This window comes from Peromyscus eremicus, chromosome 11 (genome assembly GCF_949786415.1).
Source record: "Peromyscus eremicus chromosome 11, PerEre_H2_v1, whole genome shotgun sequence".
Lineage (NCBI taxonomy): Eukaryota > Metazoa > Chordata > Mammalia > Rodentia > Cricetidae > Peromyscus > Peromyscus eremicus.
The window spans coordinates 48,386,777-48,409,397 of record NC_081427.1 but is presented as its reverse complement, the minus strand read 5'-3'; the positions used below and the strand labels follow the sequence as shown (position 1 = coordinate 48,409,397).

The 22,621-nt window shown below is 44.2% G+C and overlaps 1 protein-coding gene and 1 long non-coding RNA gene across 2 annotated transcripts in view; one reads left to right on the top strand and one right to left on the bottom strand.

Moving 5' to 3' along the window:
• Positions 1–13,409, top strand: part of LOC131921514 (baculoviral IAP repeat-containing protein 1b-like) — a 35,759-nt gene extending 22,350 nt beyond the window's left edge. Inside the window, exons 10-14 of the mRNA XM_059276253.1 lie at positions 2,001–2,168; positions 3,635–3,787; positions 4,110–4,196; positions 8,079–8,243; positions 12,816–13,409. Of these exons, the coding sequence (XP_059132236.1) occupies positions 2,001–2,168; positions 3,635–3,787; positions 4,110–4,196; positions 8,079–8,243; positions 12,816–13,180 (938 nt within the window). The 3' untranslated portion in view covers positions 13,181–13,409. The remainder of the gene's footprint in view (positions 1–2,000; positions 2,169–3,634; positions 3,788–4,109; positions 4,197–8,078; positions 8,244–12,815) is intronic.
• A 5,142-nt stretch (positions 13,410–18,551) lies between these two features.
• LOC131921635 (uncharacterized) lies at positions 18,552–22,533 on the bottom strand. Its single transcript, XR_009382043.1, has 3 exons — positions 22,324–22,533; positions 20,674–20,725; positions 18,552–18,867 (listed from the first exon to the last, which is right to left on the bottom strand). It is a non-coding gene; the product is annotated as an uncharacterized LOC131921635 (long non-coding RNA).
• Between the last annotated feature and the right edge of the window lie 88 nt (positions 22,534–22,621).

Sequence of the window (22,621 nt, the reverse complement as noted above, 5' to 3'; positions counted from 1 at the left end):
GGCCTCCCAAAAGAGCCATGCCTCTGTTTGTTGTTAGCATTGAGTTTACCCAAAAGAAGGTTGTATCAGGAAGTTGCATTTGACTCTGTTTGTGTGTGTTTAGAACCTTTTGTGAGTTTGTTTTTGTTTGTTTGTTTCTTTTTGTTTTTTGAAACAGAGTTTTTCTTTATGTAGCTCTGGCTGTTCTGGAACTCATTCTGCAGATCAGGCTGGCCTTGAACTCACAAAGATCCACCTGCCTCTGCCTCTCTGAGTGCTGGGATTAAAGGTGTGTGCCACCCTGAACCTTTTCTTAAGCTTTCTCAGGTTTTATGTGGATATATGTGTTCCCACATTGAGTGCCATACATTGGCAGAGTTTCTCTGTGTCTTGACAGTTGCTCCCAAATAACCACACAGAGACTTATTATTAACTATAAATGCTCAGCTGATAGCTTAGACTTGTCTCCAGCCAACTCTTACATCTTAAATTAATCTATTTCAATCAATTACGTGAGACTATGTGGATTATTGCTTATTACCTCATTTTGTACATGTCCTGCTCCCTCTGTGTCTGGCTGGAGACTCCTCTGACTCTGCCCTTCTTCTTCCCAGCATTCTCTCTGCCCCAATAATCCTGCCTAGTTATCAGCCAATCAGCTTTCTATTAGCAATTAGAGCAATACATATTTACAGTGTACAAAGATTGTTCTATAGTATCTGGTTTGAGGCCTCTGGTTTCTACTATACTATCGATGCTGGGTCCTCACTAGGACTCTTCCTGAGTATCCTGTTGTTGCCCTGTGTTGTGGAGATCTTGAAACTTTGGGTCTGCAAGTCAGGTTCCTTCACATGCTCCGGCAGGTCATAGATGGGATGGATGTTGGGCGGCCCAAGTTATAACCCTGGGTCTGGGCTTGGGTAGCTAAGGGTTGGTCTGCCAGATGAGAAATGGGGACAGCTCTCCCATGTTTATAATTTGGGGGCTGGCTCACCTACACCTGCGCTAATAGGGTTGGTTCTCCTGCTTTTATGACCACAGGGCCAGCTCTCCCACCTGCCCCGGGTGTTGGTTTTAGTTCTTATATTTGTCATTAATTCACTTTGAGCTGCCTTTTATGAGTTGGAAGCAGGAGTCCAATTGGGTCCTTTTGCTTGTGCAAAACTATTTGTTCCCACACTGTTGTTTGGAGAGATGTTGAGGGAATCCCTGCAGGTTCCATGCAGGGGAACAAACCACCAGAAGAGATATGAAAACTCCATCAACTTGGATCAGACTTTGGGGAGTCTAATAACAGGCAGTTTATTCACAAGGTATTTAAGCCCAGTATAATTTGAAAAAAAAAATGTTTCCTGGTGCAATACAATCCCCATTGCACAAGGAAGCATAATTACATTGAAACTCAACTTGGTGTCATTTCCTCCAAGAAGATGGGTTCTGGAGATAGGCTACCTGTACTAGCTTAAGTGACTGAGGGTCTGGCCTGATCTTGATCATACAGATAGTATAGAGGTCATTTGGGATATTAGTGACCTCTGTCCTGGTTGTGGGAGGTTGGGGGAGCCTCTGGCTATTGGGTCATTTAGATTACTAGCCACCTCCAGTCTTGGTTGTAGGAGCTTCATATGGCCTGGCCCACCAGATGAGGCAGATCACCCAGGCTGTTAATCACTTCCAATTCTCAGCTTTCTGAGTGGTAGAACAGGTTTTTCATCTTTCCCATTGGTAAGACAATCCTGCATGCTTAACATTCCTTGTTTCTCTGGAGACCTGTGGGCTCCAGGAATTTTGTACTATGCTACCAACAAGATGTCTTATTTATTTTGTGAGTCTAGAGAGCAGCACAGGGCTTCCCCTCTGCTCTATGAGCAGCAGATGCTGCAGATGACAGGTTCTTCATGGATGTGCTTCATAAGAACATGTTAAGATCTCTGAGAAGTTTTGTTATGAAAACATCACAGCACACTTGAGAACACCCACTCAGGACTCTTGAGTGATGGAAACTATGTGCTCCTTTCCAGATCAACTCTTTGCTAACTTGGACAAGTTCCTGAGCCTGAAAGAACTGTCTATAAGTCTAAATGGCATTCCAGATGTGCTCTTGGTCATCCCGGGAGATTTCTCAAACCTCCACCACATGGAGAAGTTATCCATCCAAACTTCCACAGAGTCTGACCTCTCCAAACTGGGTAAGAATGGTGCTTGGATGTCCCAGGTCATGTGTCATCTGGAAAACTACTTGGTTAATAGTTGTTAGAATCATGAAATCATCATTAGTTAAAACTTCTGTGAGCCTGACAGCATGAACCGTGTCCATGGGAAGGTGTGGGATTGAGGGAATCCCTGCAGGTTCCATACAGGGGAGCAAACCACCAGAAGAGATAAGAATGAAAACTCCATCAACTTGGATCAGACTTTGGGGAGTCTAATAACAGGCAGTTTATTCACAAGGTATTTAAGCCCAGTATAATTTGGAAAAAAAAAATTCTTCCTCATTAAGAGGGCAGACATTCATTTGTAACCCAGAGTCTCTAACATGACTGGAACCATTCCGAGCTCTGCACAAATACTAACTCACTCTTCAGACCACTGTGTGAGAGAAGACACAATGATTATTGCTGATTCTCAGCTGGGGAAACTGAGGTCAGCGATTGCTCAGGTTTATCCAGCTAAGAAAAGAGAAGGTGTGACTCCAGGGCCTGAGCTTTAAACTCCCAGCACACTTCCTCTCCAAGGCAGTGTGTGGAATTCTTCTCTTTTGCTGTTGTTTTAGTGGCACTATGCAGATCTGCCTGCTGAGGGAGGAAATCTGACTGGGGGCAACCTGGACCTTTCCTCCACTTCTCTCCATCCCAGCCTCCTGTTGATGGACAGCTGTGCAGACATCTTTCTAGTCATTTAGCAAAATGACTCAGGCACCATCAGATCCTTAATTTGTTAAACCCTGAACACTGAGGACAAAAGAAATATAAACTTGGGACTGACATGCAGGTCAAAAAGTCACTCAGGCTGGGCATGGTGGCTCATGCCTCTAATCACAGCACTTGGGAGGCTGCTGCAGGACTATCATAACTTCAAAGCCAGCCTACCTATGTGGTGATTTCCAGGCCAACACACTACCCACAGGAAAAAAACCCAACCAAACAACAGAAAAATTCTGTCCAATGAGATGGGTCAGTGGGTGCTTGCTGCCAAGTCCAATAACAGGTTGGGTCTGTGGGATCCCATGGCAAAAGGATAGAACAGATTTCCCCCAAAGTTGTCCTTTTGCACCCCCCCACACCACATACACATAGCAAATTATTTAACTAAAAATATATTTAAGTTGTGCTTCAGAGTTGTCCCCTCTTTTATATGACTCTAAGAATTCCTGCTGCATCAGGGCAGTGTGCAAACACAGAGATATCAGGGTGCTGATGCCGAAAGTGAAATATGGAAAAGAGAAAACTGATCCAGAGAGGGTCAGGAACCTGCCCCAGGTCTTCTGCTCACCAGTCAGTGGCAGAAACTGAGCACACGCCCAACATGGCCTGAGCACTAGATCAGTGCGTCACTGCCTGTTTAATGGTGTGGCTGGAGATTATGGACTGAGAGGCCAGTCTGGATAGGAATTTGTAGCCTTCTCTAATTTCTGAATATCCTTCATCTTTTCCAGTTAAATTGATCCAGAACTCTCCAAATCTTCATGTTTTCCACCTGGAATGTGATTTCTTTTCGAACTGTGAGTCTCTCATGACTGTGCTTGCTTCCTGCAAGAAACTCAGAGAGATTGAGTTTTCTGGACAATGCTTTGAAGCCATGCCATTTGGTAAGAACTATAAGCTTACAACTGTGACTTCAGATGCTCCTGTGCAAAAAGTCACTAAGTACTCTAGAATTAAAAGTCTGTTGATGTCACAGAAACTGTGACAGCACCTGACTTCAGTGAGTCTTTCACAACAATGAAGTTCATCTGTGTCTACCATGTAACCTTTTCATTTTCAGAATTGTTTCCTCTACTTAGTCATAGTAATTCAATTTGATTATTATATCACCTTTCATCACTTTTGAAACACTCTTACTTCAGTGGTATTCCTCTGTGCCACAGGAAATGTATCTGAACTAACTATATTTCATTTTCCCTTTTCTAGTCATCATTTTGCCAAATTTTGTGGCTTTGAAGATACTGAATCTTAAAGACCAACAGTTTCCAGATAAGGAAACATCAGAAAAGTTTGGTGAGTTTATAAACAGAGTTTCTTAATGTATTCTTTATCCTCCTCCTGATCCTCTTCAATGAACCTACAACAAAGCAAGCTGTGCACAGTTGTCCCTTGACATCATGGCAGCTGGGTCCAGGACCTCTGCTGATGTAAACACTAGAGGATCCTCCACTCCATGATATAAAATGGTGCAGTGTTTGCCCATGACCCTACACATCCTCCATATACTTTAAACCATCTCTCAATTACTTATAATGCTAATATAATGTAAATGCTATATAAACAAGTGTTACACTGTGTTGTTCTGGAAATAATGGTGAGGGGGAAATGTCTATATGTGTTTGGCACAGGCATGATTTTTAAAGATTGAACCTGTGGTTGGTGGAATGTGCTGATACAGAGGGTCAGCTGTACCACCTATGCTGGTCCTTAGGAGGACACCATAGTGATGCTCAGTATCACCCTCAGATGCCATCACTGTTGGTCACACACATCCTCACACTTGATGTCATTAAATGCAATGTTCTCAGACTCACTGACTTCTTAGGAGAGAATTTGGTCCTGATAGCACTGTGTAACTTGATAGTCTGGCACACACTCTAAATATGCAATGTCTTTTTTGTTTCAAAGGTTTCAGAATACATACTAAAACTTCTATTTAGTTTAAGAAACCTAATCCGTGATAAATCAAATTGAACAAAACAATAAGTGTAGAGAGTTTATATGCTTTTTTGAGTTATGAAATGTTTAGAAAAGTAATGTGCTTCCATGGGAAACACTAGCAGGTTAAAAAAAAAGTGGGGAGACAATGGTGATATGGGGTACAGAGCTCTGTCTTCACACTACTTCCCAGACTTTAGTGTGCATAAGGAGAGCCTGCATACGCCCGTTCCCTCCCCCTCTTCCCTTGTGTGGAGGCAGCTGCTGTGTGCTTGCTTTGATTCTGGAGGTGCTGGTAGTCAGGTGAGGTGAAGCAGCTTTGGTCCTGGAGGTGCTGGTAGTCAGGTGTGGTGAAGCAGCTTTGGTCCTAGAGGTGCTGGTAGTCAGGTGTGGTGAAGCAGCTTTGGTCCTGGAGGTGCTGGTAGTCAGGTGTGGTGAAGCAGCTTTGGTCCTGGAGGTGGCGGCAGTCAGGTGTGGTAAAGCAGCTTTGGTCCTGGAGGTGGTGGTAGTCAGGTGTGGTGAAGCAGCTTTGATTCTGGAGGTGCTGGTAGTCAGGTGTGGTAAAGCAGCTTTGGTCCTGGAGGTGGTGGTAGTCAGGTGTGGTGAAGCAGCTTTGATTCTGGAGGTGGTGGTAGTCAGGTGTGGTGAAGCAGCTTTGGTCCTGGAGGTGCTGGTAGTCAGGTGTGGTGAAGCAGCTTTGATTCTGGAGGTGCTGGTAGTCAGGTGTGGCGAAGCAGCTTTGGTCCTGGAGGTGCTGGTAGTCAGGTGTGGTGAAGCAGCTTTGATTCTGGAGGTGCTGGTAGTCAGGTGTGGTGAAGCAGCTTTGGTCCTGGAGGTGGTGGTAGTCAGGTGTGGTGAAGCAGCTTTGGTCCTGGAGGTGCTGGTAGTCAGGTGTGGTGAAGCAGCTTTGGTCCTGGAGGTGGTGAGTCAGGTGTGGTGAAGCAGCTTTGGTCCTGGAGGTGGTGGTAGTCAGGTGTGGTGAAGCAGCTTTGGTCCTGGAGGTGCTGGTAGTCAGGTGTGGTGAAGCAGCTTTGATTCTGGAGGTGCTGGTAGTCAGGTGTGGTGAAGCAGCTTTGGTCCTGGAGGTGCTGGTAGTCAGGTGTGGTGAAGCAGCTTTGATTCTGGAGGTGCTGGTAGTCAGGTGTGGTGAAGCAGCTTTGGTCCTGGAGGTGGTGGTAGTCAGGTGTGGTGAAGCAGCTTTGGTCCTAGAGGTGCTGGTAGTCAGGTGTGGTAAAGCAGCTTTGGTCCTGGAGGTGGTGGTAGTCAGGTGTGGTGAAGCAGCTTTGATTCTGGAGGTGGTGGTAGTCAGGTGTAGTGAAGCAGCTTTGGTCCTGGAGGTGCTGGCAGTCAGGTGTGGTGAAGCCGCTTTGGTGAAGCAGCAGAGACAGCATCAGGTCACTGTCACACGTCACAGGTTAACTGTGTAAAATGCACACTGACTAGAATGACAGTCAAGTTTCCCCACTGCTGGAGAAGAAACTTACAGATATTAAAACGGGAGGCTGGGCAGACATAAGGAAGCAAGTATTTGGATTCCTGTGCCCAGCTTGGAATGAAGCCTTAATGGAGTGAATTGTTTCTCCTTTTTAAAAATGAGTGCGTATAGACTGTCACTGTGAATTTGAGGATTTTCCTCACCGAGGTCTGCCGAAATGACAGACTTTTCAGGAAAAAGGCTTGGGAGGTAGCTCAGCAAGTAAGAAGCCAGGCGCCAAGGTTGACAACCTGAGTTCGACCCCTGGGACCCATATGATGGAACGAGAGAGCCTCCTTGTGCAAGCTGTCCTCTGACTCTAAACCTCTAAACCCACACCAGGACACACACATGTCAACACACACACAATAAATACATACAGATGTAATTTTAGTTGTTTTTAAATGTCTGGAAGAAAGAAAGAACCACGAATTGGAAATATTGGTGCAGACTGGGTTTGTTAGCCATAAACATACATAAATCTATGTCCATATATAGAAATCTAGGTTTCTATACACAGGAATCTCTTGGGACAGTCACATGAGACCAGAATATACTTTACTAGTAATAGATACCAGTGTTCAGCTGCTCATTTCTTTTCTATTTTAAAGTTCGTTTTCTGTACCCAGAGCTGGGATAATTTCTTTCAGTGGGTAGACATCTTAAATACGCCATTTGAAAAAGATCACTTAGAACCTGACAGTGGTGGTACATGCCCATGATTCCAGTCCTGGGAGGGTGAGGCAAGGGCATTATGAGTTCCAGGCTAGCCTAATCTATAGAGTGAGACTGTCTTTTAAAAGCCAAAATGAATTATTTAACCCAACTAAATGAAACTTCTGTTCTATGCACACTAATATAACTAGTGTCAGTACACATTGAAACTGAAATTCTATACCCATCTTTGCTGGTGTAAGCAGATGTGACAAGGACGGGTCTTCATAGGTGTTTCCACAGGTGGCTCGGTAGAGCTGCTGGCTACTATTCTTGCTTTATGTTTATAGAAACAATGGAGCAAAACCAAGGCCAGTTATTGAGTATGTTTGTGACTGTGTGCATATGTGCATGTCAGGGGCATGGAGATGGAACCCAGGGTCTCAACCACACTAAGCAAGTGCTGTGTCACTGTGTCAACTGCCCAAATCCCAGGACTTGATTTCTAAATACCCTTTCCCAAAAGAATCAGTCTGCGGGAGACATGGTTCATTTGAGGACTGACACAGGGAAGCCGAAGATAAATCTGGAACATTGGTCCATGCCAGAAAGTTTTCAAAATAGTTTCTGTGGGGCCTCAGAAGTAGACTTAGTGATCACGTGTTGTACAGTGTCCTCTAAGCATAAGTGAACTTGGGGAGGAAGGCTGCCCTAGTGGTGAACCATGCTTTAGTGCTCAGTGTGGGTCTCCTCAGCATGGAGTCACTGGGGTGATGGCAGGAGGTGGGATGGTAAAGAAGGGTGTGGGGTGAGGGCTTTGTGGATCAGTAGAGTGACCTGCGGCCAGAGGAGGCCTGGCTGTGGGAACGGAAGTGGAAATGGAAAGGCAGCCTGGACCTGTGTGAAGAGTCAGGTTGGGGAGGATGGAGGAACCAGCTGCAGACAGCAGCAGGAAGCAGCTGTGTGCTGACCCCTTCTTTCCTTGGAGAGCACAGTGACAAGGAGGGCCCTGCTAGGTGGGGCCTCCTAGACTGCAGAAGGTCTAGGTCATCAGCTGCTCGCTCATGATGGGACTGCTACTGAGGATGGCTTTGTGGTGTCTCCCACAGCACAGGCTCTGGGTTCCCTCAGGAACCTGGAGGAACTGCTCCTTCCCAGTGGGGACGGGATTCACCAAGTGGCCAAACTGATTGTCCGGCAGTGTCTGCAGCTTCGGTGTCTCCGAGTTCTTGCCTTTAAGGAGACTTTGGATGATGACAGTGTGATGGAAATCGGTGAGTTTCCCTCAGGGAAAGTGTTCCCCCTTGTGTGGAAGCAGTGGCATCATTGGAGCTGTATGCTGTGAATGTCTGTACAAACATCTGACCTACAGACTGTTCAACCTACCTCCTCATTTCCACACTCCTGCTGCTTCCTCTCATGCCCTTCTGCAGATTTCGGTTCATCCTGGTCAGACTGGGCAGGCCAATTGCCTCTTTGGGAGCTATAGAAGCCATCTTTGCTGGGCTTCACTCATGTATGCTAGGCCAGTGTTCTACACTTCACTGTAGCCCAGGAAGGTCTGTAGGACACTTGGTGTTTCACCAGCCTGGCAGGATACTCTTTTTGTTCTTTAAGTGTTTACAATATGTATAGGAAGGTGTAGAAGTCTGCAGATAAAGCCGAACAAGATTCTCTAGTTCATGGTCTTGGGAATTTTGTTATCTGAGTACATTTAAACCTGGGTTAGAACACAGACCATCTCCAATGCCAGAAGTCTAGGTCCCATCCCTAAGTAAATAATGAATTAATTGATCTCTGCCCCTTGTCTACCTTCCTTATGGCTCTAGTTTGCCTTTATATCTTGAAGCTAGGTACACAGCACATGCGGAGCTGTGAGATCTTTGTGGTCGACCAGGGTTCCTCACCTGTGACGCCACTTCCTGCCTTACTCTCGCTGCTTGTATATTAATAATATAGGCATCCAGCATTCTTTCCATGTCTTTTTCCTGCTTTTAAATCTATGTCCCTAATTTTAATGTGAGTCTCTTCTACAGTTACATAGTTGAATCTAGGAAGGAGTTCTGTTGGTGAAGCACTTGCCTAGCGTGCATGAAGCCTTAGGCTTGATCCCTAGCACAGCACACAAACAGGCATAGCAGTTATAATGGTACACATCTGTAATGCCAACACTCAAGACACAGAGGCAAGAGGACCATCATCATCCAGGTCACACTCCCTGCCCACATAGTGAGCCAGGGGCCAGAATGTACTACAGGAGATCCTGCCTCAAAACAATCAAAAACCCCACTATCGCCCAAATAATAAATGGTACAAATCTGAGGTTGCAGAGAGGGCTAAGTCTGTAAAGTATCTCCAGTTCATGTGGGAAGTGCTTAGTGTGAGATGCAGCAAGCTCCCAGGAGGGGGCGCTAAGGAGCTGAGGCCAGGAGAATCCATAGCACTTAGTAGCCAGGCAATCCACTGGAATCCTTGAGCTCCAGGTTCAGTGTAAGACTGGTCTTAAAAAGTAAGGTGCAACTGAGAGGACATCCATCACTCACTTCTGGGCTCCACACACATACAGAAATTTTAAAACAAAAATACAATCCATTCATCTTTTTTTTTTTTTTTTTTCGAGACAGTGTTTCTCTGTGTAGCTTTGCGCCTGTCCTGGAACTTACTCTGTAGCCCAGGCTGGCCTCGAACTCACAGAGATCCGCCTGGCTCTGCCTCCTGAGTGCTGGGATTAAAGGCATGCGCCACCACCGCCCAGCCAATCCATTCATCTTTTATTTACATTGAACATATTTGTAACTACAGTTGAATTTTTACTTGTTTTTGGAGACAGTGACTGTTGATTAATAGTTCAGCCTGGACTTTACCTTGCTATGTGGCCCTCAATGGCCCTGAACTCTTGCATCAGCCTCCCCAGAGCGGAGATGACAGGGGTGTGTGAGCCCTCTGTGTATTGTTATTTGGTATTGGTTTCTTTATTTCTTCTATAGGATATGTGGTTTTTTTCTCTCTTCTTTTTTGTGTCCTACATTTATTAGCTTCTTAATCACACATTCTCTTTTTCTTCAGGGGGTGGTTAGGTAGAGTCTACTCTATAGCCTAGGCTGGTTTCAAACTCACGATGTAATTCAAGTTGGCTTTGGATCCACGGCCATCCTCCTATTTCGGATTTCAAGGCTTATTGTGGTCATGCATAGCTGCAGCTCTACATTTTTCCTCTTTCAGTGTTATCTTGGATAATAAAATTTGGAATTTGGATAATATAAATTAATATATGAATGCACACTTTTACCACTTTATGAGTCATGTAGGTGTTCCTGGAATATTTAAGTTCTATTTATCTGGGTTGTCAACGCGGCTTAGCAGGTAAAGGGCTTACTGCCAAGCCTGAAGACTGAAGTTTGATCCCACAACATGAAAGAAGAATTGACTGTCTCTTTCCTTCATATCCATGCTGTGCCTGTGAGCACACACACACACACACACACACACACACACACACACAGAAAAATACTTAAATTACACCCTACATTCACCTCCTACCTCTTGCATGTCATTGATTTTGGATTCTAATGCATTTTAACTCTTCAATTAGTATTTTAAACAGTTCTGGGCTTAGTATTCGCAAACTAGATTTGCTTATTTTATTTTTTAATGTTGGTGTTTTTGACACAGGGTCTCCTATGTTGCCCAGACTGGTAACAAACTTGCAGTAACCTTCCACCTCTGTGTCCCGAGTGCTGGTGTTCCTGTCTCTGTGCCTGCTGTATTGATTCCCAGCTGCTGGCTGTTGCTCCTGAGCCTCCCATGTTTCCATTCAGCAGGGTCCTTTTCCTTCTGCTGAAGGGCTCTGTTAGCATTTCTTCTACTCTGGGTCAGCTAGTCATGACTTCTCTCCTATTTTAATGATATGAAAATGGCTTTTGCCTTCATCTTTGAAATACTTTCCTAGTGCATTCTTTTTAGAGTTACTTTACTTAGGTTTCTGGCCTGTATCATTTCTTTTGTTTAGTGTCCGTTCTCAGTGTTTTCATGATATGATGTCCTTAAAGGTGAGGTGTCTTTTTCCCCAACTCAGTAGCTTTTAAGATTTACTTTCTTTCTTTTTTTTTTTTCTAACAGAGTCTCACTATATAGCCCAGGCTGGCCTAGAACTCCTAATCCTCCTGCTTTGGCATCTGGAGCAGCTGGAGCTAGAAGCTTTGCTTTGTGGCAGTGGACATACACTTCATTTTGTCTTCCCAAAGTCCGTATGTTTAAGTCCTAACCCCAAAGTGACTGCATTAGGAAATAGGGGACTAGTTATGGCCACCAAGCCAACTAAAACCGCAGCTGAGTTCAGCATGACTGGGTAACTATTCTACCTGGGGTCTGGAGGACTGATGGGATCTGAGGCTTGACAGCTTTTCCCCAGCTTTGGGGCATTCTTAGGCAATGCATTCTGCCAAATTCCCCCTCGCCGTTTCCTTCCGCATGCAGCAGAACTCAACCTGATTTGGGGCCAGGGAAGGGCTGTGGAGGTGAGGTTACCACTAAGACCTTCTATACGATGGTGGAGCCGAGCAGGGAGAGGAGGCATTGACATTCTGAATAGTAAAACCACCTGTGTCCTAGAACCAGGTCCATTTGAAGAACTTTTAAAAATCAGAGTCTGGAGTGAGAGGCAGGAGTTCTAAAGGGACAGGAGAGGAAAGGGAAGGTCCTGCTGGGGTGGGCTTCATGGGTGTGTGAGAGACGTTGGATTTCATCTTGTGACTGCTCAGCACTGTTACTTTATGATGCTATTTAAAGTGCTAATTCCAGGTGTGGTGGCACATACCTGTAATCTCAGCCCTCAGGAGGCAGAGGCAGGCAGATCTTCTCTGTGTAAGTGCAAGGCCAGCCTGGTCTGCACAGTGAGTTCCATGCCAGCCAGAGCTACACAGTAAGAGTCTGTCTTAAAAAAGTGAATGAACAGAACAGAATAGGGACCAGCTCTGAGAATCCACACCGAAGCCAAACCAGTGCTAGGTGCCCACTTCCAGTCATGGACTCCGGTTGAGACCTTACCCTAGCCTGCATTTCCTCCAGAGCTCTAAGTAACCAGGAAGTCATCTGGGCAAACTGGAGAGCAGCCACAGTGAGAGGACATGCTTTAGGACTGCCACCTTCCGTTCTCTGCGAAAAGGGGGACGCTGTGGCCACCATTTCTCAGTCCCCTACAATGTGACCTGTTCCACAGCTCTGCCCTGCCTTGGCATGTCCTCCTGTGAGACCAGAAGAGAAGTCCACATTGCCCAGAGAGCCAACATTCTATGCTGGACTTCCTGGCTTCTGCTTCCTCCAAACTGCTTGCAGTTTGGCCAGGTGCTTCCCTACCAACCAAGCAGCTCTTGAAGGTTTTCAAAGAGTGATCTCTAAAAAAATGTTTAAAGCCAAGCGTTGTAGTGCATGCCTTTAACCCAAATGTCAGAAGGCAGAGGTAGGAAGATGTGAGTCCTAGGCCAGCCTCATCTACATAAGTGAATTCTAGGCCAGCCTCATCTACATGTGAGTTCTAGGCCAGCCTCATCTACATAAGTGAGTTCTAGGCCAGCCTCATCCACATAAGTGAGTTCTAGGCCAGTCTCATCTACAGAAGGGAATTCTAGGCTAGCCTCATCTATATGTGAGTTCTAGGCCAGCCTTATCTACATAAGTAAGTTCCAGGCCAGCTAGGGCTATGTAAGTAGGACCTGGTCTTAGGGGAAAAATGCTGAGCAATCTCTGCCTTCATTGGTGGGTATGAGGTTAGTTACGATAACCTTGTAAGCTTTACTCAAGTCCTTGGCATTTTGTCTTCATAAATATTTTGGTTGTTCTCTTTCCAGCCAAGGGAGCAACCAGCGGGGGTTTCCAGAAACTTGAGACCTTAGATCTTTCAATGAATCACAAGATTACGGAGGAAGGGTACAGACATTTCTTTCAAGCCCTGGACAACCTGCCAAACTTGCAAGTGCTCAACATTTCCAGGCATCTCCCAGAATCCATCCAAGTTCAGGCCACCACTGTCAAGGCTCTGAGTCAGTGTGTGTCCCGACTGCCCAGCCTCATCAGGCTTCATATGCTCAGTTGGCTCCTGGATGAAGAGGACATGAAAGTGATTAATGCTGTGAAGGAGAGACACCCTCAGTCCAAATGCTTGATTGTTCACTGGAGGTGGGTAGTGCCCTTCTCTCCTGTCATTCAGAAGTGAAGGATGCAGCTGAAGATTACTGGAGGTCTCAAAACCCAATTTTCGAATACATTTCACTCTAGACAAGCATGGTGTCCCCAGTACTTAGGAGACTGAGACAGGAGGGTCAAGAGGTTGAATCCAGCTGGGTTACATAACAAGACCTGCTGATGAACCAAATCCTTTACTATTACATACACAAGAATATTCTTAACCTGTCAGGCTGGTAACTGTTTGAAAGCCTGCACGCCCACAGAGAGCTATGACAAGCAGTCCTTGGCAATCCTCATATGGTCCTCCTATCTAAAGACTAGAGCCTCACTCAAGTTCATACCGAGAATCCTCCATTGCCAAGGTCAACAGGAAGGGGCGGGGAAAGGAACATTGATCTGTGTAAAAGTCACAACATGGAAGGAGCATTTGATGGAGGTAAGAAATGGCCAGTTTAAGGATGAGTCCGTCCCACTCATGATGAAGCACGAGTTGACTTTAGCACAGGATGCAGATGACTCTTTGCAGAGATGCTCTTTAGTCTTTGCAGGGCTTCTGTATAGTCACCAGCCTTGGTGTGGCCATGCTTGCTCACACCATCTCCCATCCATTGCCGATGTGAGGAAGAAAGAGGGCTTAGAGAAAACTGCTTTTGTTCCAGAGGCTTTTGAGAGTTACATATGTCAGCTTTAATCATTTTGTTGGGAATCCAGTCCATTTTATGTGATTTGATCTTGTAAGGATTCCTGGGTATATTAACTTGATTGTGATAATTGTCATTTCGTACTTGTCATTGCTCTAGAGGTGGTGGGACCTGGGAGAATGGAGTCAATAAATGAAGCGGACTACAATCTCATGCAATAGCCAGCTTTATTCAGAGCATCAGACAATTTATACTCTGGGGGTTAAGGGAGGTCACCTAAGTAAAGTTCTCTTGTGTTCAAGCTGTAGACAATCCCAAAAACAAGTCGCATGTGGCAAAAACATGTTTTTCTACAGAACAGCATTTCTCAACTTGTCCTTCGAGACCATTTGGTCAAATGACCCCTTCACAGGGGTCACCTAGGACCATCGGAAAACACAGATATTTACATTACGATTCGTAACAGTAGCAAAACTACAGTTATGAAGTAGCAACAAAAATAATTTTATGATTGGGGGGTCACAACATGAGGAGCCGTATTAAAGGACTGAAACATTAGGAAGGCTGAGAACCACTCTAAAGAGGCAAATAAAGGATAATTTAAGCATTTAATTGAATAACAACAGTAAGCAATAATGAGTAATCTGAAGTAAACTCAGTCCTATCTGCTATACCTAGGAGGAGCACAAAGACACATTCCAAGAACAATTCCGTGTTTTGAAGAAATCACAAGCACTCAGAATTCTCCTCACACGACTCTATTCTTGGACTATGTCCCGACACATAATGTATATAAGAAACACCTATGTACTTTAAATATATATGCCTTTTATTTTTCAGTTATCCTACAATAAATCTTGGAAAAAGATTCCTAAAGTTAAAAATAGAAAATAATTAGCATTGGTTATCTCTGAGTACTGAGGTAGATGGTCTTAATTATTTCCTCCCTTTTGTCCTATTTTGTCTTATAAATTGCCTGTTATTTTAATATTTAATATAAAAATTCAAGCTTGAGGTGTAGTTCAAAAGTGTGTGCCTACATAGTGTTCCTGAGATCCTAAGCACAATCTCCAGCACTACTGAAAATACATAAGAAAATAAGTATAAAATTAAGTAAGGCCTGAAGAGAGGGCTCAGCAGTTAAGAGCACTGGTTGCTCTTCTAGAAGACCTGGCTCAGTGGTTAAAAGCAGTCATGATTCTTGCAGAGGACCCAGGTTCAATTCCCATCAATCCCATGGCAGTTTACAGTCATCTGTAACTCCAATTTCAGGAAATCCAACATCCTTTTCTGGCCTCTCTGGATACCAGTCTAACACATGGTACACACTTATATATGCAGACATAACACCCATACCCATAAAACAAAAAATAAGTCTTTTTTTTTTTAAAGAAACATTTCTAATAAGAGTTCAATGGTTCTGATTTATTCCTCAGCACTTAAAAAGGAAAAACAAAACTACTGAAGTGTCTATTTCTGGTCACATACTCCATATCCCAACTCTGACTCCTTCAAATGGGCTGGTTTTCTGAACATCTGCTTCATTTTTAAGTTTAAAAAAAAAAAAAAGCAAAACAAAACCAGGAAGTCAATTTTATATCAAAGAATAGTACACATAGAGCACAACTGAAATAAGTAACAATAACTGTAAACTCATAAAAATAGATATGAAATATGATTTTACTAAGCTAGAAAACAACTTTCATTGGAAGAGTTCTTTACAAGCACGGGTAAGTGTTCTTTCATGCTTACATCCTCTCCCCAAGCTTTTATCTCTTCCATCTCACCCAAACAGCTGTTTTAGCATCACCAGTGACCTCCATGTTGGTACGTTCAATGACTGTGTTGCGGCCTTCATCTTACTTGTCCTGTTTCCAGCATCTGAGATACTGATGGGCTCATCACTGGTCTCTAGGAAACACCTGCTTCATCTGACCTTAGGGTCAACCTCACTCCTGGTTTCCTCCTCAGACAGCTCCAGCTCAGTCCTCTGCTGTTTCTCTTCTAACCACTGGGGGGCATCTGAGTTCTCTTGACTATGTGTGAGTGCACTTCCTGGAACACCTCATCCAGCTGAGTGGTCAGAGGCTCCTCCTGGAGGTCAGGTCATGCTCCACCTTGCAGCTAAAGGGAAATGCTCTCAACTTCACAGTGGCCTATGTACAGCCTGACCCTTGGCTCCTGCTCATCCCCATCTTCTTATGCTTCCTCTCACTCTGGCCACTGGCCTCCTTGCTTGTCCTTGACTATTCCACACACATTCTTATACTAAGGCATTTGCTGTTGCTTCTCCTAGGATGTTCTCTCATGCCATGGTTTGGAAATGCAATCCCTACTGTGAGCTACTAGGAATGGGAACTCAATCTACTGTGCTTACAGCTGGGGCCTTTGGAAGGTATTTAGAATAAGGTCATCAAGATGAAGCTCCCACTGAATCCTAGTGGCTTCCTGAGAGGCCAAGTATGAATACATACACAAAACACACATGCGCATACACAAAGCACACAAATCATGCTCATTGCCTCTTGCAATATTATGCCTGATTCAAGCTCAGCACACTAGACAAAATCATCAGCCCTGAACCTCCAGAACTGTGAGCCAATATAAGCTTTCTAACCACCCCCTGTAGGCGATTTTCCATTTTGTGTCTGAGATGATAGAGTGCATGTGTATGCGTGGGTATGCATATGCCCATGTCTACGTGCCAAAGGTCACCACGGGTGTCTTTGTCACCGCCTGCACTATTCCCTTGAGAACCTGGAACTTGGGGCTTTGAGGCTAGGCTGATGGCCGACAAACCAGTGATGCTCTTGCTGTCCCTCTGCGCTGCCCTTCTCCCACTGAGCCATCTCCACTGCCTACTGTCTTTAGTTCAGCCTTCCCTTTGTTGTTATTGTATCAGATATGGTCTCACGTTGGCCAGGTTGGTCTTAAATGATGAATCCTACCACCTCAGCTTTTCAAGTAACTGGTGCTGTATCATATGCCAACATACAAGGCATCCTAGTTTCACCAAGAGCAATTCCCAGAACTTTAAAAAAGTTGAGTATTTGCCAGAATGAATAACCTCAGTCCAAGTAAATGTATTGGGTACTAAAGGGAATTAAAATTAATGTCAATGTCTAATATCTGGTTGGAAGTTAACTGGATATATTAGTAATTAAATTTAACTTGCAAATTAACCAATTAAGCTATGCCAAATCTATAATAGCCAACAGTCATGAAAGGTAATATTCCCTCTAAAAGCTCAAGTCATATTTTGCAAAGCTACTTACTAGGTATTGACTATTTATTAATTTAATAATACTTAATTGACGACTAATATGCTAGGCACATAGGGAGCTTAGTTAATTTAGTCTACCTAGTCAAAACTTAGGAAAGGAATAGCATTTACCATATTGTTTTTATGGTAGTGGAGATGAAACCCAGGGCCTTGTACATGTAAGGCAAGCTCTACCATGGGCTCCATCTCCAGCTCAACAGAGCTGATCTCTTAACCTTTTCCTCCAGAGGTGAATGAACCAGGGAGAAGCCTGAGTGCTTGACACCAACCCTCACCACAAGACTCTAATGAAGGTACACACGGAACTGCAAGGCCATGATGGGGAGAGAACAGCAGGGGCTGTGGTGATATATTGTGTACCCTAATAAGATTTGTCTGAAAATCAGAGAACAGAACAAGCCACTAGATTAAACAGAGAGGACAGGCAGTGGTGGCACACACCTTTAATCTTAGCACTTGGGAGACAGAGATCCATCTGGATCTCTGTGAGTTCAAAGCCACAATGGGCTACATGGGATTGACTCAGTCTAGGAGAGAAACAAAGCCAGGCAGTGGTGGCACACACCTTTAATTCCAATACTTGGGAGTCACACATCTTTAATCCTGGCACTAAGAAGGAAGTAATGGCAGGGCAGAGAAAGGTATAATAAGGCATGAGGAGACAGGAACTAGAGGTTTTTCAGGATGAAGAGCCTAAAGGTAAGATTAGGCAGTGGCTTGTTCCTCTATCTCTCTGATCTTTCAGCATTTACCCCAATCTGGCTCCGGGTTTTATATTATAAGACCTTTTAGGATTTGAGCAACAAGGGGCAATTGGGTCAGGCAGTATACATGAGGAGGTAAGGGACATTGGAGGAGAGAGGGAGACTAGAAAGACAGACAAGGGAGGGTGCAAAGAGAACAATACAGCTTTTAAAAGACAACACAGTAAGGGTGTGGTGGTACCTACCTGTGATGTCAGCATTTGGGAGGCGGAGTCAAGAGGACTGTAAATTGCAGGAAACCCAGGCTGCAAAGCTCTTTCAAAAAAGTGAAGAACAGGGCTGGTGAGACGGCTCAGCAGGTAAAGGCACCTGCCAACCAACAACCTGGATTCAATCCCTGGAACCTACACAGCAGGAAGAGCCAAGACTTCACAAGGAGTTCTCTGACCTTCAGATTTGAGCCATGGGAAATACACACACACACACACACACACACACACACACACACACACACACACATACACACACACAAGCCGTTCTCCGACCTCCAGATTTGAGCCATGGGAAACACACACATACAACCCAGAACACACCTTGGTTCCTGGCTAGCCAGTGTAGACCCTGTGACACGAACTAGCTTTTGTTTCCCAACCCTAAATTATCAATTTGTCCCACCTTCAGAAATTACCCTTTACCCAGGTAATAAGTCTGAGTAGTTTTCTTCCTGTATCTTTAAACAGACTCAACTTCACTGTATATATTCCAAAGGAAAATATTTCAAAAAAGGACTTTATTTGTTTGTAAAAGCATGAATAAAAATCTTGACACACTAAGGAAGTTACAATTGTACAGGTGTGCTCAGTCACAGCTTTGGTAGACTGACTTCCACGTGCTCACAGTTCCACCATTCTGTTCCTCAAAGTGATCGTGCTCTAAACACACCCCACTGGTGAGTTAGGCCCGGACCCAGAACGGGAAAACACTGGTGATGACACCACTCAGCCAAGAGTCCCCAAGATGATGACGAGACGTCTGTTCATATCGACCAGGGACACCAACATACCACCTCCTTGGCAGAGAGCTGAACCTGAATTTGAAAGAAGAAAGTCTAGGCAGTCACACAATATTAAAAAAAGAAGAAATTTCGTGTGTGTGGAGGTCAGAGACAACTAGTAGGAGTCGGCTCTCTCCTTCCACCCTGGGGACTGAACTCAGGTCATCAGGCCTTTGCCCTCTGAAGCATCTTGTCAACTCCTAAATCTTATTTTTATACTGAATGCAAAGAATAAAAATATGCTAATATAAACATAATAGTAACTTTAAAAACTAAGGAATACTAGTATTGATCTGTTCTACTAGAATTTAAAACATACTACAAATTATCAAATCGTGTTAAAACTTTTCATTAAAAAGTAGTGACTGCTACAGTCTAATTAACATTTTTTCAATATAGTAAAACTAAAAATTAGTCACTCAGAATTACAATTTTAAGTGTCTCGAGTTAAAAAATGAACTAAAAATATGAAGGCCTCTAGAAAGTTACAATAAGAACTCTATATAAACAGCCACCATCCCAGAGCCATGCCTGTCTGCTTCCTGCCACGATGATCACAGACTAATCCTCTAAAACAGTGAGCAAGCCCCCAATTAAATACTTTCTTTATAAGAGTTGCCTTGGTCATGGTGTCTCTTCACAGCAACAGAACAGTGACTAAGACAATAGATAATGCAGTGTATTGCACACTGCATCATTTATCAAAGTGGGAGAGGGGTGTCCTGGAGAGACGGTTTAGTGATTACTAGTACTTACTGCTCTTGTTAGAAGACCCAGGCAACTTATAACCGCCTATATGTAACTCCAGTTTCATGGGATCCAATGCCCTCTTCTAGCCTTGAGGGCATCAGGCATGCACACAGTACATAAACACACATGTAGGCAAAACCTCCAGACACACGAAAGTTTAATTTAAAAAGTGCATGTGGGGCTGGTGATATGGCTCAGTGGCAGAGTGTTTGCTCCCTACATGTGTGAGGCCCTAGATTCAATCCCAACTCCCCACAAAAGCAGCAAGCCTGACTGGCCAGTGGCCAATGACACTGCAATTATCCTCACACCCTAAACCAGATTCTAAACCAGGAGTGATACTGCGTATCTATAATCCTCACACTCTGAGACCGAGGCAGGACAACATGGAGTTGAAGGCCAGCCTCAGAATCTTTTCTCATTAAGCATGTTTTGCCCACATAATCAAACCAACCACCAGATATTTGGGAGATGACACTTTGTCATCATGAAAATTTGATTAAGTGGGGATAGTTCAATATTTAATCTAATTTTCGGCAGTCTTTAGTGGGGCTGGGGAAAGAGCTCAGCAGTTAAGAGCACTTGCTATTCTTCTACATGACCCGAGGTCAGTTCCCGGCACCATGTCATGGAGCTGACAACTACATGCAACTCAAGCTCTAGGGGATCTAACACTCTCCTCTGGCTACACATAGACACATAAAACACACACACACACAAACACACACACACACTTTTGAAAAATAAAATGTCAGTGGGGTGGTGGTGGCACATGCCTTTAATCCCAGCACTCAGGAGGCAGAACCAGGTGGATCTCTGTGGTTCGAGGACAGCCTGGTCTACAGAGTGAGATCCAGGACAGGCACCCCCCCACCCAAAAAAAAAAAAAAAAAAAAAAAAGCTACACAGAGAAACCCTGTCTTGAAAAACCAAAAACATAAATAAAATGAAATAAAAAAATGTCTTCAGTATAGTTAGTTTTACATAAACTTTTTGACATTTCAATTTTTAAATGTTCAAAACACTCATTTTCCACAAACTATGAAAGTTATGCAAAGGTAAGATTAGTTCTTACAATAACAGACTTACTGTTTAATTTGTATGTTGAGCGCTTTCCTTCTTTTTTATTTTGTCTGAAACCCTGTAAAGAGCAAATGAAAAGTTAAAAGAATGGGACACACACTAGATAAATGTGAATAAACAGTTCAAACCAAGCATGAGAGCAAGCATGGGGTGGGGTGGGGAATGGGGGTGGGTACAAGAAAGGAGGATCAGCAGTCCAAGGCTGTCTCCAGTTTCACAGGAGTCTAAAGCCAGCATGGGCTGCAGTAAACCCCTGCCTCCTGCTGGGTGTGGTAACCCATGCCTTTAATCCCAGCACTCAGAAGACAGAGGCAGGGGAATCTCTATGAGTTCAAAGCTAATCTGGTCTGCTTAAAAAACAAAACAAAACAAAAAGCCCTTGAGCCCAGCTTAGCGATGCACATCTGACAAGCCCAGTGTTCAGGAGACAGGCAAGAGGATCTTGCCTTCAAGGCAGCTGGGCCAGTGTGACGCTAAACTACACAGTAAGACCCTGCCACAAAAACCACGAGACTGGGAACACAGCTGGGTGCTGCAGCATTTGCCTAACGTGCAAGGCTCTGGGTCTGCTCTCCAGCACTACAAGAACAACCAAATAAATAGTCTGTTTCATGAGAGATATCGTACTAATTTTATTTAATAAAATGCCATCAGAAAATAAGTGTGTATTTTTAAAAAGTAGTTTATAGCATTCCGATATGCTTTAAGGGTGACTGAGCCAAGCTGGGCATGGTAGCACACACCTGTAACCCCAGCAACTGGGAAGCTAAGGCAGGACAACTGCTACAGTTTGGAGGGCAGCCTAGGCTACAGTGATTCAGAGAAACCTGGGCTACAGAGTGGGACCCTGCACCCCCTGCCAAACAAACAAACAAACGAACCCCAAACAACAGAAACAAAAAGTGACAATCACCAAGTAAAATACTAAGTTGGAGTTCACCTTTCCTCCCTGCACTGTCAGTGATATCCTGACCAATGACGTGACCTCACTCACTCACTCACTCACTCACTCACTCACTAAAGCGGAGGGTGTAGCTCAGGGGACAGCACTCGCCTCCCAGGTGCAAGGTCCCACAGTCTGTAACCCAGCCCCCCATAAACAAAGGAACAAACTGAAGAACTCATTAAATTCCAGAACTCACTAAATAGAAAGTGCTAGAGTTTAAGAAAAAACTAAGTCCTCAAACATTTATTGTTTACTGGTCAGACTAGCCCCAATGCCCTCCTTTCTCACTTAAATGCCATCTACATTTATCCATATGTGCGTCTGAATTGACATCCAAACAGCCCAGTTCTATCCCAGGAACAACATGGCGGAAGATGAGAGCCTATACCTGCAAGTTGACTTCCGACTTCCACAGTAGCATGTGTGCAAATACACACACACACACACACACACACACACACATATACACATACATAAATGTGATAAAAAGGTTTTTAAAAATAAAGTGTACTAGTTATTAGTCTACCACCCCATGGCAATCTGGAGAGCTATTTACCCCCACTCTTCACTTCACTCTTGCATTTCCTTTTTATGGATTCTGGCCTGGGAAAAGCAGTTTCACAGGAAAGCTATAAATTACTTAATGGAAGAGCAAGGGTCCCAGTGGGAATTACTGCCTTCATAACTAATTTTCTGAACAGAACGCTTACCTTTCCTGGTCCCAGTCCTGATCCTGGCATTGGGGGTGGTGGAGGGAGAAACGAGTTCCATGGAGCAGCTTTGGACTTGCTCTGTGGTTTACTTCCGAGGGATCTGGAGGAGTTTTCACTGTCGTCTGTTGAAGCTTGACTTTCATTCTTTATAAAGAAAAACAAACATTTTTGCTATGAGGAGGCAGAGCACTTGCCCAGCATTTGTATGGCCCTGCCAAAAAGACAATGAGAAGAGAATAGGGAGAATGAGAATGTTATATAATGCCTCAGTGGGTCAAGTGACAACTGGTTATAA